At 43.4% G+C, this 14,692-nt stretch overlaps 2 protein-coding genes across 2 annotated transcripts; both read right to left on the reverse strand.

Annotated features, from left to right (window-relative positions):
- Window positions 1–10,969: 10,969 nt before the first annotated feature.
- Window positions 10,970–12,517, reverse strand: LOC137377202 (phosphatidylinositol N-acetylglucosaminyltransferase subunit Y-like). The gene has a single exon (XM_068046699.1). It carries the CDS (start codon window positions 12,422–12,424, stop codon window positions 12,209–12,211), a length of 216 nt encoding a protein of 71 aa, XP_067902800.1. The 5' UTR covers window positions 12,425–12,517; the 3' UTR covers window positions 10,970–12,208.
- On the reverse strand, window positions 12,335–14,265 carry LOC137377201 (protein preY, mitochondrial-like). The gene is given in 3 exon segments (XM_068046697.1): window positions 12,335–12,680; window positions 14,077–14,235; window positions 14,237–14,265. Coding segments are annotated over 3 exon segments (339 nt in total). The 3' UTR covers window positions 12,335–12,529.
- Between the last annotated feature and the right edge of the window lie 427 nt (window positions 14,266–14,692).

Genomic DNA, 14,692 nt, shown 5'->3' on the forward strand with positions numbered 1-14,692 from the left:
AGGTCACCCTTCAGCATTCTCTTTTGCAGAGAAAAGAGCCCCAGTTTTTTCACTCTCTCCTGATATGATTGCTTTTGGAAGTAGCAACAACACCTTGTATTTAAACCTCCCAAGGTGTAGAATAAAAAGTGACATAATATTGAAAATATAGAGGTTTTAAGTCCAGTGACACGCTGTATGTGATGCATTTTGTCACAGATATGAAACAATGTTTTTTACAGCTGTGTTCTTCTGACCTGGAGCCTGAAATTTACAGGTAGTTACAATTGCTCTCTAACTGTCCCCAGCTGTTTACAGGCAGCTGCAATTACCTGGATTCAGCCGTGACCTTAAAGGGACAGAACAGGCTAACAGTTGAACATCACAACCATGCTCCAGATTATCTGTGAGCAAAATCACAAGACAGCCACTTCTTACCCATGATTATACACCATCTTCTGCAAGTAATCGCATCTGCTCTGAGCTTTTATCAATTACAGATAATTATCACACTCTTGGTGAATTTGGTTGTGAGGGAGTAGCACTGGAGATGTTGTAGATTTAAAGTATTAGATCAGTGTCAAAGCAGAGCAGGTTAATTAATTCAAAAATTAATTAAATTCCCATTTGTCAAGCTGTTACTTCACTGGTGTCTAAAGATAAAAATACCTATACAACAGGAGCATGATAAAATAATTTAATAGCAAAATACCCCAGGCTATTGATACAGCCTTTTATTTTGTTCATTCATGGGATGTGGGCGTCGCTGTCTAGGCCAGCATTTATTTGCCCATCCCTAATTGCCCTTGAGAAGGAGATGGTGAGCTGCCACCTTGACTACAACTGAGTGGCTTGATGGGCCATGTCAGCAGGCAGTTACGAGTCAACCAGTCTGGAATCACATGTAGGCCAGACCAGGTAAGGGCAGTAGATTTCCTTCCCTGAAGAACATTAGTGAACCAGATTAACAGTATTTAAATTCCCCAGCTGTTGTGGTGGAATTTGAACTTATTTCTCTGGATCATTAGAATCATAGAATGGTTACTGTTTGAAAGGAGGCCATTTGGCCCATTGAGTCCATGCCAGCTCTCTGCAAGAGCAGTTTAGCAAGTCCCACTCCCCCACCCTTTTCCCGTAGCCTTGCATATTTTTTCTCTTCATTGAAAGCACAGTGGTGCAGTGGTTAGCACCGCAGCCTCACAGCTCCAGCGACCCGGGTTCAGTTCTGGGTACTGCCTGTGTGGAGTTTGCAAGTTCTCCCTGTGACCGCGTGGGTTTTCGCCGGGTGCTCCGGTTTCCTCCCACAGCCTAAGACTTGCAGGTTGATAGGTAAATTGGCCATTATAAATTGCCCCTAGTATAGGTAGGTGGTAGGGGAATTGAGGGAACGTGGGGATGTGGTAGGAATATGGGATTAATGTAGGATTAGTATAAATGGGTGGTTGATGGTCGGCACAGACTCGGTGGGCCGAAGGGCCTGTTTCAGTGCTGTATCTCTAAATAAATAAAATTAAATCTGCCTCCACCACACTCTCAGGCAGTGCATTCCAGATCCGAACCACTCACTGAACTTGCCTCCACCACACTCTCAGACAGTGCATTCCAGATCCTAACCACTCGCTGTGTAAAAAAATCATTTCTTCATTTTGCTTTTTATTGTTTTGCCAATCACCTTAAATTGGTGTCCTCTGGCTCTCGAGCCTTCAGAAAATTGGGAACAGTTTCTCTCTATCTACTCTGTCCAGTTGCCATGATTTTTGCCATAATTTTGAACACCTATCAAATCTCCTCTCAACCTTTTCTAAAGCTAACAGCCCCACCATCTTCAATCTATCCACTTAACTGAAGTCCCTCATCCCTGGAACCATTCTTCCTGAAGTGCAGTGCCCAGAATTGAACACAATACTCCAGTTGAGGCCAAATCAGTGTTTTATGAAGTTTCATCATAATTTCCTTGTTTTTGTACTCTATGTCTCTATTTATAAAGCCCAGGATCCTGTACGCTTTATTAATGAATTTCTCAACTTGCCCTGCCTCCTTCAACAATTTTATGCTCATAAACCCTCAGGTCTCTGCTCCTGCACCCCCCTTAAGAATTGGGCCTGTATCCTTTATTTTATATTGCCTCTCCTTGTTCTTCCTACCAAATGTTGCACTGCAAGTCCAAGCTTCTGTGTTACTAGTTCAGTAACGTAGCCACTTTGCTACTGTTCCAGTATCAAGTTTCCATCAAGTTGATGGAAATTGTATCCCACAACTAAATTCCACTTTTCGTTAGGTGCAACATGAAGTAGAATTCCTGCATTTTTAAAGGAAAAAATAAACTTGCATTTCTATAGCGCCTTTCATGACCTCAGGATGTCCCAAAGCACTTTACAGCCAATGAAGTACATTTGAAGTGTAGTCACTGTTGTAATGTAGGAAATGCAGCAGCCAATTTGCCGAGAGTAAGCTCTCACAAACAGCATTGAGATAATTCGGTTGAGGAGTAAATAGTGGCCAGGACACTCGGGGGAACTGCCCGATTGAATTGCCACAGATCTAACCAAGATTCAAAGGAGACATTTTCCCAGAGCACAAGAAGCAAAATCATTGTACGGAATAACTGAATCTTTAGGGTCCCATCCAGTCAGAAAAGGGAACCCCCATTTTAAAAATAAATTGGAAATAGCAATATTGCTCAGCAGAGTTTGATATTAATGGGAGAAAAATATCCATTTATACTTGCATCTGGAGTAACTGTGTTCAGTTCTGGGCACCACACCTTAGAAAGGATACATTGGCCGTGAAGGGGAATGCAACACAGATTCACCAAAATGATACCAGGGTATAAAGGGTTCAATTAAATTAAGGTTCTTTTGACTCAGCTTCTATTCTCTTGAGTATAGAAGATTAAGGGGTGGTTTAACTGATGTGTTTAAGGTGATAACAGTGTTACAGCCAAGTGAGGAGGCGGTCACAATTGCCCCTCTTGTCCTTTTTTATTTACCACAACAGGATTTATTCCTTTTAAACAGTTGTACTTATTACCTCGGTGAGTGTTTTATCTTTTACCTTTAATGTGATTGTGAAAGAACCAATCGGACAAGTTTTCTTGAATTTAAACAAGAAAGAGGTAAGTTTATTTTACTTAACACTCTAACCCTGATTTTAAAAGTAATTTTAAAAATGCTACACATTCACACGAGAATCACACACACATAAATAGATTACAAAGTGGAAAGTAGTGTTTTTGGTTGGATTAAAGCCCAGAATAAATAAAAGCTAATTACACAGTCTGTGGTTGGATGACTCAGTGATTATTTGGCTGGAGTCCTTGGTTGGTCAAGGTGGGCCTGCTTTACCCAGGGTTTTCTTGAAGGTAGAATTGTCTTTAAATTGGAAAGCAAGCAATAAAACTTAAGGGCCTGTTTCTCCTAGCAGAGAGGTCAGTTACCAGGGGGCACAGATTTAAGGTGATTGGTGGAAGGATTAGAGGGGACATGAAGAAAAACTTTTTCACCCAGAGGGTGGTGGGTGTCTGGAATTCATTGCCCAGATCTGTGGTGGAGGCAGAAACTCAACTCATTTTAAAGGTACCTGGACGTGCACCTGAAGTGCTGTAACCTGCAAGGCTACGGACCAGGTGCTAGAAGGTGGGATTAGATTGGGCGGCTAGTTTTTTTTCAGCCAGCGCAGACACGATGGGCTGAATGGCCTCTTTCTGTGCTGTAACTTTTCTAAGGTTCTATCACTGCATCATCTGCTTCAGATCCCAGGCATCCTATGAACAGCATTACAGAAAAGCGGCCAATATTATTAAAAATAAAAACAAATCTGTATGAATATATATTGAACAAAAAATTTAAATATAGCAAACGTTTCACACCTGTAATTTTTCCACTTCATCACAATCTCTACAATTGGCTAGATATTACACATGTGTGGGCAACTTCATACAGTGAAAAGAACATCAAAGATGAGATTAAATGACAAGCTCCTGATTGGACTGGAGGAATTGGTCTCTTGTTCATTTATTAAGCCAGTTGTCGTCACTGAAACTGGGTTTAAAACACACTTTTTCTATTCTAGTTGGTCATTTTCCAATTAAACTGACTTCCTAAATTATTTTTACTCTTAAAGAAACACTTGCATTTATATAACACCTTTCACATTCTCAGGATGTCCTAAAGTGCCAACAGTGCCGTTGAATCTTTTACATTCACCTGGGAGGGCAAATGGGGCCTTTGTTTAATGTCTCATCCAAATACAAAAAAAAAGCACCTTTGACAGTGCAGCACACCCTCAGTAATGCACTTTGTCAAACAGCATTCCCTGCTCTGGAGTCTGACTTGAACTCCTCAATCAGAGGTGAGTGAGCTGCCTGCTGCACCACAGCTTACATCTACTACTGATATCAACAGAATACATTTTAAAATGACATTTATTATTCATCTCTAATTGCCCTTGAGAAGGTGATGGTGAGCCACCTGGCTTGTTAGGCCATTTCAGAGTCAACCACATTACTGTGGGTCTGGAGTCACATATCAGCCAGACCAGGTAAGGATGGCAGATTTCCTTCCCTAAAGGGTATTAGTGAACCAGATGGGTTTTTGCAACAATCTGGTAGTTTAATGGTCACCATTACTATTATTACATTTTATTCCAGATTTATTTAATGAACTGTATTTGAATAGCCCAGCTGTCATGGTGGGATTTAAACTCACATGTCTGGGTCATTAGTCTGGGGCTTTAGATTACTAATCTAGTAACATAATCGCTGTGTTATCATTCCACACAATTTTTTTTTTATTTCTAGTACTTTAGGTAATCTGGGTTGTATATCAGAACAGGAGCATCCAGTCTGTGGTTCAGGAGAACCTTCAAGATGTGGCAGCCCAGAAAACCAGTTCTATTTTTGCTCCTTTTCCCATTCATTGGTTTGTCGTGTTTGAACTCTGGGTTGGGAAGTTTGGACTTAAAGAATGATACAAGCAAAAAAAGGAGGCCATTCGGCCCATCGTGCTTGTGCTGGCTCTTTGAAAGAGCTATCCAATTAGTCCCACTGCCCCTTCTCTTTCCCCAGAGTCCTGAAATTAGCTTGTGGGGAAGTCCCCAGGACTGTACCAATATTTGTAGCAAATTCTGTCTCCCTAGAACCACCCCCTCAACACAAAAATGTTTTAAAAATTCTGATTTCAAAGCACTATTAGAATTCCTCGGGGTCCTAGTGCCTGCAGACAACATTGGTAGCCAAAGCATTACAGTCATTGGCTCATATGAAAGGAAACAACAGGGTCTCTCTGGCTAAATCTCTGCACCTATTCAACTGAATTCAGCTCATAACTTCTGTTCCCTCTACAAGAAACATTGGGAACAAGTCAAGGCCATTCAGCCCCTCAAGCCTCCTCCACCATTCAATAAGATCATGGCTGAACTTTTACATCAACTCCACTTTCCCACCCATTCCCATAACCCATGATTCCCTTAGAGTCCAGAATCTGTCTATCTCAGCCTTGAATCACAGAATGGTTACAGCGTAGAAGGAGGCCATTCATCCCATCGTGTCTGCACGAATTCTCCAAATGAGCAATTCACTTAGTGACACTTCCCCACCTTCTCCCCATAACCCTGCACATTCTTCCTTTTCATATAACTGTCTAATTCCCTTTTGAATGCTTCAATTGAACCTGCCTCCACCATGTTCTCAGGCAGTGCATTCCAGACCTTAACCACTCGCTGTGTGAAAAAGTTTTTCCTCATGTCGCTTTTGCTTCTTTTAACAATTACTTTAAATTTGTGCCCTCTCGTTCTCGATCCTTTCACAAGTGGGAACAGTTTCTCTCTATCTACTCTGTCCAGACCCCTCATGATTTTGAATACCTCTATCAAATCTCCTCTCAGCCTTCTCGTCTCGAAGGAAAACAGTCCCAACTTCTCCAATCTATCTTCATAACTGAAGTTCCTCATTCCTGGAACCATTCTCGTGAATCTTTTCTGCACCCTCTCTAATGGCTTCATATCCTTCCTGAAGTGCGGTGCCCAGAACTGGATGCAATACTCCAGCTGAGGTCGAACTAGTGTTTTATACAAGTTCAACAAAATCTCCTTGCTCTTGTACTCTATGCCCTTATTAATAAAGCCCAGGAATCTGTATGCTTTATTAACTGCTCTCTCAACCTGTCCTGCCACCTTCAATGACTTATACACATATACACCCAGGTCCCTCTGCTCCTGCACCCCCTTTAGAATTGTACCGTTTATTCTATATTGTCTCTCCATGTTCTTCCTACCAAAATGAATCACTTCACATTTCTCTGTGTTGAACTTCATCTGCCACCTGTCTGCCCATTCCACCAACTTGTCTATGTCCTTTTGAAGTTCTACACTATCCTCCTCACAGTTCCAATGCTTCCAAGTTTTGTATCATCCGTGAACTTTGAAATTGAGCCCTGTTCACCAATGTCTAGGTCATTAATATATATCAGGAAAAACAAGGGTCCCAACACTGACCCCTGGGAAACTGCACTACAAACCTTCCTCCAGCCCGAAAAACATCCATTAACCACTACTCTCTGTTTCCTGTCCCTCAGCCAATTCCATATCCATGTTGCTACTGTCCCGTTTATTCCATGAGCTATAACGTTGCTCACAAGTCTGTTGTGTGGCACTGTATCAAATGCCTTTTGGAAGCCCATGTACACCACATCAACTGCATTGCCCTTATCAACCCTCTCTGTTACCACTTCAAAAAAAACCCAGCAAATTAGTTAAACATGATTTTCCCTTAAGAAATCCCTGCTGATTTTCTTTAATTAACCTGCATTTGTCCATGTGATGATTAATTTTGTCCAAATTAATCTTTCTAGAAGTTTCCCCACCACTGAAGTTAACCGACTGGCCTGTAGTTGCTGGGCTTATCTTTACACCCCTTTTTTAAACAAGGGTGTAATATTTGCAGTTCGCCAATCCTCTGGCACCACCCCCGAGTCTAAGGAAGACTGAAAAATTATGGCCAGTGCCTCTGCAATTCCCACCCTCACTTCCCTCAGTATCCTTGGAATGCACTCAGTGACTGAGCATCCATAACCCTGCGATGGAAAATTCCCAAGATTCACAACTCCCTGAATGCAGAAATATCTCCTCATCTCAGTCCTAAATGGCCGACCCCTTATCCTGAGACTATGGCTATCCAGCCAGGGGGAGCAGCCTCTCTGCATCTACCCTGTTGAGCCCTTTCAGCATTGTATATGTTTCACTGAGATCACCTCTCATTCTTCTAAATTCTAGAGAGTATAGGTCCATTCTACTCAATAGCTCCATGTAGAACAATCCTCTCATCCCAGGCATCAATCTAGTGAACATTTGTTGCACCCCCCTCTAGGGTGAGTATATCCTTCCTTAGGTAAAGAGACCAAAACTGTACACAATACTCCAAGTGTGGTCTCATTAAAGCTTTACGTAATTGCAGTAAGACTTCTTTACTGTTATAGCCCAATCCCCTTGCAATAAAGATTAACATACCTTTCGCCTTCCTAATTTCTTGCCATACCTGCATATTGACTTACTGTGATTCAGGAGTGATATGATCTAGGTGATTGAAGGAAATGATAGGGTAGATAGAGAAAAACTATTTCCTCGGGTGGGAGAGTCCAGAACAAGGGGGGAAAGCCTTGAAATTAGAACCCAGGTGTTCAGGGGTGATGTCAAGAAGCACTTCTTCATACAAAGGGTAGTGAAAATCTGGAACTCACTTCCCCCAAAAAGCTGCTGAGGCTGGGGGTTAACTGAAAATTTCAAAACTAAGAACATAAGACATAGGAGCAGGAGTAGACCATTCGGCCCCTTGAGCCTGATCCTCCATTCAATACAATCATGGCTAAGCTTTGACCTCAACTCTACTTTCCTGCCCGCTCTCCATATCCCTTGATTCCCTGGGAGACCAAAAATCTATTGATCTCAGCCTTAAATATATTCAACGATGGAGCATCCACAACCTTCTGGGGTAGAGAATTCCAAAGATTCACCACCCTCTGAGTGAAATAATTTCTCCTCATCTCAGTCCTAAATGATTAACCCCCTTATCCTGAGACTGTTCCCTGTGTTCTAGAATCCCCAGCCAGGGGAAACAACCTCTCAGTGTCCACACTGTCAAGCCCCTTCAGAATGGTGCATGCTTCAATAGGCTCAAGTTACACAGCCTCATATCTTAGGACAACCCTCTCTTCCCAGGGACCAATCTGGTGAACCTTCGCTGTACCGCCTCCAATGCAAGTATATCCTCCCTTAAATATGGAGACCAAAACTGCACACCGTACTCTGGGTGTGGTCTCAATCAAGATTTACTTATTCCTTTACTACAATCCCCTAGTAATAAAGGCCAACATGCCATTTGCCTTCCTAATTGTTTGCTGGACCTGCATGCTAACTTTCTGTGTTCCTTGTACGAGTACACCCAAGTTCCTTGGAATATCAACATTTAAATATTTCACACCTTTAAAAAAAATTCTGCTTTTCTATTCTTACAACCAAGGTGAATAATCTCATACTTCCCCTACATTCTATTCCATCTGCCACCTTGTTGCCCACTCACTTAACCAATCTATATCTCTTTGCAGCCTCTCTGTGCCCTCCTCCCAGCTTACATTCCCACCTAACTTTGTAGTGTTAGCAAACATAGATACATTACTAGAACACATGAAATAGGAGCAGGAGCAGGAGTAGGTCATTCAGCCCTTCGATCCTGCTCCACCATTCAATGAGATATGGCTGATCTCCTACTTCAACACCATTTCCCTGCACTATCCCCGTAACCCTTGATGTTTTTAATATATAGAAATCTATCGATCTCAGTCTTGAACATACTCAACGGCTGAATCTCTACAGCCCTCTGGGGTAGAGAATTCCAAAGATTCACCATCTGAATGAAGAAATTCCTCCTCATCTCAGTCTTAAATGGCTTACCCCTTATTCTGAGACTGTGGCCCTTGGTTCTGGACTCCCCAGCCTGGGACTCTCAGTTTCATCGTCTAAGGGATTAATATAGATTGTAAATAGCTGAGGCCCCAGCACTGATCCTTGCAGCATTCCACTAGTTACAGCCTGCCAACTTGAAAATGCCTTGTTTATCCCTATTCTCTGCCTCCTCTATCTATACTACTATATTACCCCCAACTCCACGAGCCCTTATCCTGTGTATTAATCTTTTGTGTGGCACCTTATCGAAGGCCTTTTGGAAATCTAAGTATCCTACATCTAGTGGTTCTCCTTTATCAACGCTACTAGTTACATCCTCAAAAAACTCTGATAAATTTGTCAAATACAATTTCCCTTTTGTAAAACAATGTTGATGTCTGATCATACTATATAAAATCATAAAATTTTCTAATATTTGTCAGTTCCGAAGAAGGGTCACTGACCCGAAACGTTAACTCTGCTTCTCTTTCCACAGATGCTGCCAGACCTGCTGAGTGATTCCAGCATTTCTTGTTTTTGTTGTGGTCTGCAGTTAAGTTTTCTCTCTCTCCTTTCTTGAGTAGCAGTTTTACATTTGCTAATTTCCAATCTGCTAGGACCAGTCTAGAATCTGGCGATTTGGGAAAATAATGCCCAGTGCATCCTCTATCTCTGCAGCTACCTCTTTTAGAACACAAGCATGTAGGGCATCAGGTCCCGAGGATTTATCAGCTTTTAGTCCCTTAAGTTTCTCCAATACTTTTTCCTCTGCTGATAATTAATTATCTTAAGTTTCTCACTCTTATTAGCCCCTTGGTTACCCGCTAACTCTATTATGTATTTTGTGTCTTCCACTGTGAAGACAGACACAGAATATTTGTTCAACATCTCTACCATTTCCTCAACTGAGATTGATAGATTTTTGTTGGGTGAGGACTATAAGAGACGTAGAACCAAGGCAGGTAAATGGAATTAAGATAGAGATCTTCAATCTTCTGAATGATGGAACGGGTTCGAAGGGATGAATAGCCTCCTCTTGTTCCTATTCATATGGCTGACATGTACCTCAGTTTCAATTCCCCACCTTTACTCCATATCATTTTCCAGACCAGGTGCATTTTACACCCATTTCACTTAAGCTGAATGCAGTTTATAGAATTGTTACAGCACAGGCAGCCATTGGTGTCCATGCCAGCTCTCTACAATAAAAACTCACCTAGTCCCACTCCCGTGTCTTTTCCCCGTAGCCCTGCTAATTTTTTCTCTTCAGATAATTATCCAGTTCTCTTTTGAAGGCCTCAATTGAATCTGCCTCCACCACTCTCAAGCAGTGCGTTCCAGATCCTAACCACATAAAAAAAATTTTTCCTCATGTCGCGTCTGGTTCGTTTGCCAATCACTTTAAATCGGTGTCCTCTAGTTCTGGATCCTTCGGCCAATGGGAAGTTTCCCTCTATCTACTCCATCCGGATTCCTCATGGTTTTGAAAACCTCTATCAAATCTCCTCTTCTCCAAGGTGAACAGCCCCAGCTTCTCCAACCCATCTACGTAACTAAAGTTCCTCAGCCCTGGAACCATTCTCATGAATCTTTTCTGCTCCCTCTCTAATGTCTTCACATCCTTCCTAAAGTGTGGTGCTCAGAACTGGATACAATACCGCACTTGAGGCCGACCCAGTGTTTTATACAGGTTCTTCATAACTTCTTTGCTTTTGTACTCTATGTCCATATTTATAAAGGCCAGGATCCCATATGCTTTATTAACTACTCTCTCAACCTGTCCTGCCACCTTCAATGATTTGTGCACATATATCTCCAGGTCCCCCTGCTCCTGCACCCCCTTTAGAATTGTTCATTTTATATTACCTCTTGTTCTTCCTACCAAAATGAATCACTTCATACTTCTCTGCCAATTCCACCAGCCTGTCTATGTCCTCGAAGTCCATCACTAACCTCCTCATAGTTCACACTGCTTGTCATCTTCGCTCCATCTTCATTGAAAGAATATGTATAATATCCAAACCTGCACAGAGTCTGGCGATGGAGATGACAGACATTTGCTTCAAACTTTTATTTAAAGTAAATCAAACTACATGAAACAGGAGCAATGATCTGCCATCAATGTGTACAGGAAGTGTAAAGAATTGCTCATTATCAGAAACACAAGTTAGTTACAATGAGGGCTTATTGCAACGCTGTAACAAATCTTTATCAACTTTTTAAACAGAAAAGATTACTTTGTTAATAAAAGCAAAATACTGCGGATGCTGGAAATCTGAAACAAAAACAAGAAATGCTGGAATCACTCAGCAGGTCTGGCAGATTACTTTGTTATCTGTCCCAGTTCGTACTCACTGGCTACCTTGACTGATTGGGCTACAACTGGCTCCCTCTGCTTGGGACCAGTGAAAAAAAGTACTGGATTCGTAAGGCATCGCAGGAAGTCCCGAAATGCATTAGAATTCATGAAGTACTTTTTGAAGTGTAGTCACTGTTCTAAGAAATGTAGCAGCTAATTTGCACACAGCAAGATCCCACAAACAGCAATGTGGTAATGACCAGATAATCTGTTTTTTTAAAAAATGATGTTGGTTGAGGAATTATTTTTGGCCAGGACACTGGGCAGAACTCCCCTGCTCCTCTTCCAGATCGTTCCATGGGATCTTTTACATTCACCTGAGGGCAGTTGGGGCATCAGTTTAATATCTTTTCTGAACTACACCACCTCAGTACTGCACTGGAGCATCAGCTGAAATTATGGGACTTGAACCCACGACTTCTGACTCGGTAAGCGTGCTACTCAGTAAGCCATGGCGGATAGTAATAGTGTATAGAGCAAGGAAGTACACAAGCATTCGATCACACTTACAGTTCACATGGTCAGATGCAGCAATGATGAACTGTTGCTGATAAATGTATTTCCATTGGCTACATTGTACCTGATGTTGTAGAGATAGAGACTGATGTGATCTTGGTTAATGAGTTTCTCAGAGACAGAAGTGAATTGGGCAGCATGAAATGGGCTGCCTGTTACAATCCCCACACTGCAGCCTTTGCTAACCAAGCCAATGGAACGGAATATTGGGTGGGCAGTGTAACTTGTGATGTTGCCTGAGGCACATGATATCCAAGAAGCGAGTGAACCAAAATATCAATTTCCGTCACACCCACAACATAAAGAATCCCCCCCAAATAACATGCACTCAAGGAGCTAAATGCTTCGAAACTAATGAAAACATTCGTTACGGGAACATTACACCCTCACTAACAATAACAAATCCAATTCAAACTCAAACTAGTTATGCCTGAAGAGTTTAATCCCCACCCAGTTCCACAAGTGAAAGAATACGTACACTGGGATGGTAATGGGGAGCAATAGGCTGTAGAAACACAAGCTAGCTGTACTGGTACAGCCCTGTGGAAAATCATGATCAAATGTCGCTGAGTATAGCAGCCCAGCTAAAGAGAACAGAGGAACCAGCACCGTTAGAGTTGACAGGTGGATTATCATCACACTGTTTGCTAAATAAACCGCTCCTCGAACAAAAATAGAATCACAATCTCCCAGATTTCCCCCTCCGCCTCTTGTGGATATTCCAGCAGCAATAAGATCCTTTTACTGCTTTGAACTTTCTTCCTCCTTGGTTCTGTCTTCACATTTCCGAATTAACTTCGCATCCTGAGGGATCATATTGGGAATTCCATCGACAACAGGATAGGCTATTCCCAACTCGTCATTGATCAGCTGATTGGAGGATTCCTCGTACCTGCAGAGGTGACACACACAGCGTTTAAAGAAAAAAGAAAGGGAGCTTGTTCGGAATAAGCTGGAGCTGAAGTTGGCTCCTTTTAATCTGGATGAAAATTGTTAAGAGCTGAAATTGAACACAGATCAACAGCGCCCTTCAAAGTGACCACCCTTCGAGAATTCTCAAAACATTTCAAACTTTAAAAAGTTGGAAAAGAAACAATGCACTTGCATTTACATAGTGGCTTTTCACAAGCTCAAGACATCTCGAAGTGCAAGGTGATAATGACCAGATAACGTGTAATTTTTAAAAAAAGTGATATTGGTTTAGGGATAAATATTGGCCAGGACACCGGGGAGAATTCCCCTGCTCCTCTTCATTATAGTGGCTATGGCATCTTTTCCATCACTCGAGGGCAGACGGGGCCTTGGTTTAACATCGCATCTGCAAGACAGCACCCCCAACAGTGCAGCACTCCCTCAGTACTGCACTGGGAGCGTCAGCCTGGATTATATACTCAAGTCTCTGGAGTGCGACTTGAACCCGCAACACTCTGATTCCGAGGCAAGAGAGCTACCCACTGAAACAAGGCTGAAGCAAAAAAATTAAAAAGGAATATGGGGGAATAATTTTTAATAAAAATATTCAGTTTTATTGCAAGCCCCATCCTCTTGATTCATAAAGATATTTGAGGAATTGATCTGCTCAGTGACTGTATCAGAGACACTAACCCATCTGACTGACCTGATGTGTATTTTCATTCTCACTATTCTTCCCCCTGAAGATGTTTACCCCTTGAAGGGGCAGAGTTCCATGGGCACTACTTGGCCTCAGATACCTAACTCTGGAAACCATTAGAGGGATCCCTCTCCCTCTCCGAGCTGATCCACCTTCCTCACAGAGTCACACTGACCCCCAGATTCCCTCAATGACTCTGAGCCCTCTCTCCTCCACTCTCCAAGTCCGGTCCTGAGGCCAGTTCAACCCTCCTCCTGAACCCTCTCAATACCCTTCACTGACCAACCCCAGCCCTGAATCAGAGTGGCCCCATCCCACAATCCTCAATCCCATTCACACAATAGTGCAGTAAAAGGAGGCCGTTCAGTCCATCAAGTCTGCACTAGTTCCTTTGAACAGCAATCCAAATATTTACAACAACCTCACCTCCTCTCACCCTTCCAATCCCCCTCCCCCAAAGCTCCACCCCCAAATCCCAAACCCCCCCTTCCCCAAACACCCACTACCCCAATCCCCCCTCCACAATCTTCCCCACTCCAAATACCCCTCCACCAATTTCCCCCTTTCCCACAATCTCCCTCAATCCACAATCTTCACCTCCCCAATCCCCCCTTCCCCCCTTCCCCCCCTCAATCCCGACCCCTCCCCCACGCTCTGACCTTGCCCGAGGACGAACCTGAGCTGTTTTCGGGACAGGGGACAGACCAGGTACGGGAGGAGGGTCGGGTCCAGAACGGCCCCCGGTTCCCCGGCCAGGCCGGCCCGGGAGAGGTGCAGCAACCGCCGGGCCGCCCCGCGGCTCCCGGTCCCGCAAACAACCCGAATCATTCCCGCACTCACCGCCCAAACACTTCCGCTTCCGCATCCGGGGCAGAGCGCAGCCCCGCCCACTCACAGTAAAAGGGACAGGCACATCATTCTAACCTTCTTGGCTTGTCAATTCATTCAGATTTACCAACAGAAACTAGATAATAAATGTGCAAGAGCAAGTTTAATTAACAGAAAATTATATGTCAAACTGCAGCAAATTGTGCGCTGATGATTCTCTGCTCCACCTCATCACCATCTCCCCCCTGCGCCACCTCACCACCATGTCTCCCGGCTCCACGTCACCGCCATCTCCCCCTGCTCCACCTCACCGCCATCTCCCCCCGCTCCACCACACCACCATGTCTCCCGGCTCCACGTCACCGCCATGTCCCCCTGCTCCACCTCACCGCCATCTCCCCCCGCTCCACCACACCACCATGTCTCCCGGCTCCACCTCACCGCCACCTCCCCCTGCTCCACCT

Source organism: Heterodontus francisci, chromosome 14 (assembly GCF_036365525.1).
Source record: "Heterodontus francisci isolate sHetFra1 chromosome 14, sHetFra1.hap1, whole genome shotgun sequence".
Lineage (NCBI taxonomy): Eukaryota > Metazoa > Chordata > Chondrichthyes > Heterodontiformes > Heterodontidae > Heterodontus > Heterodontus francisci.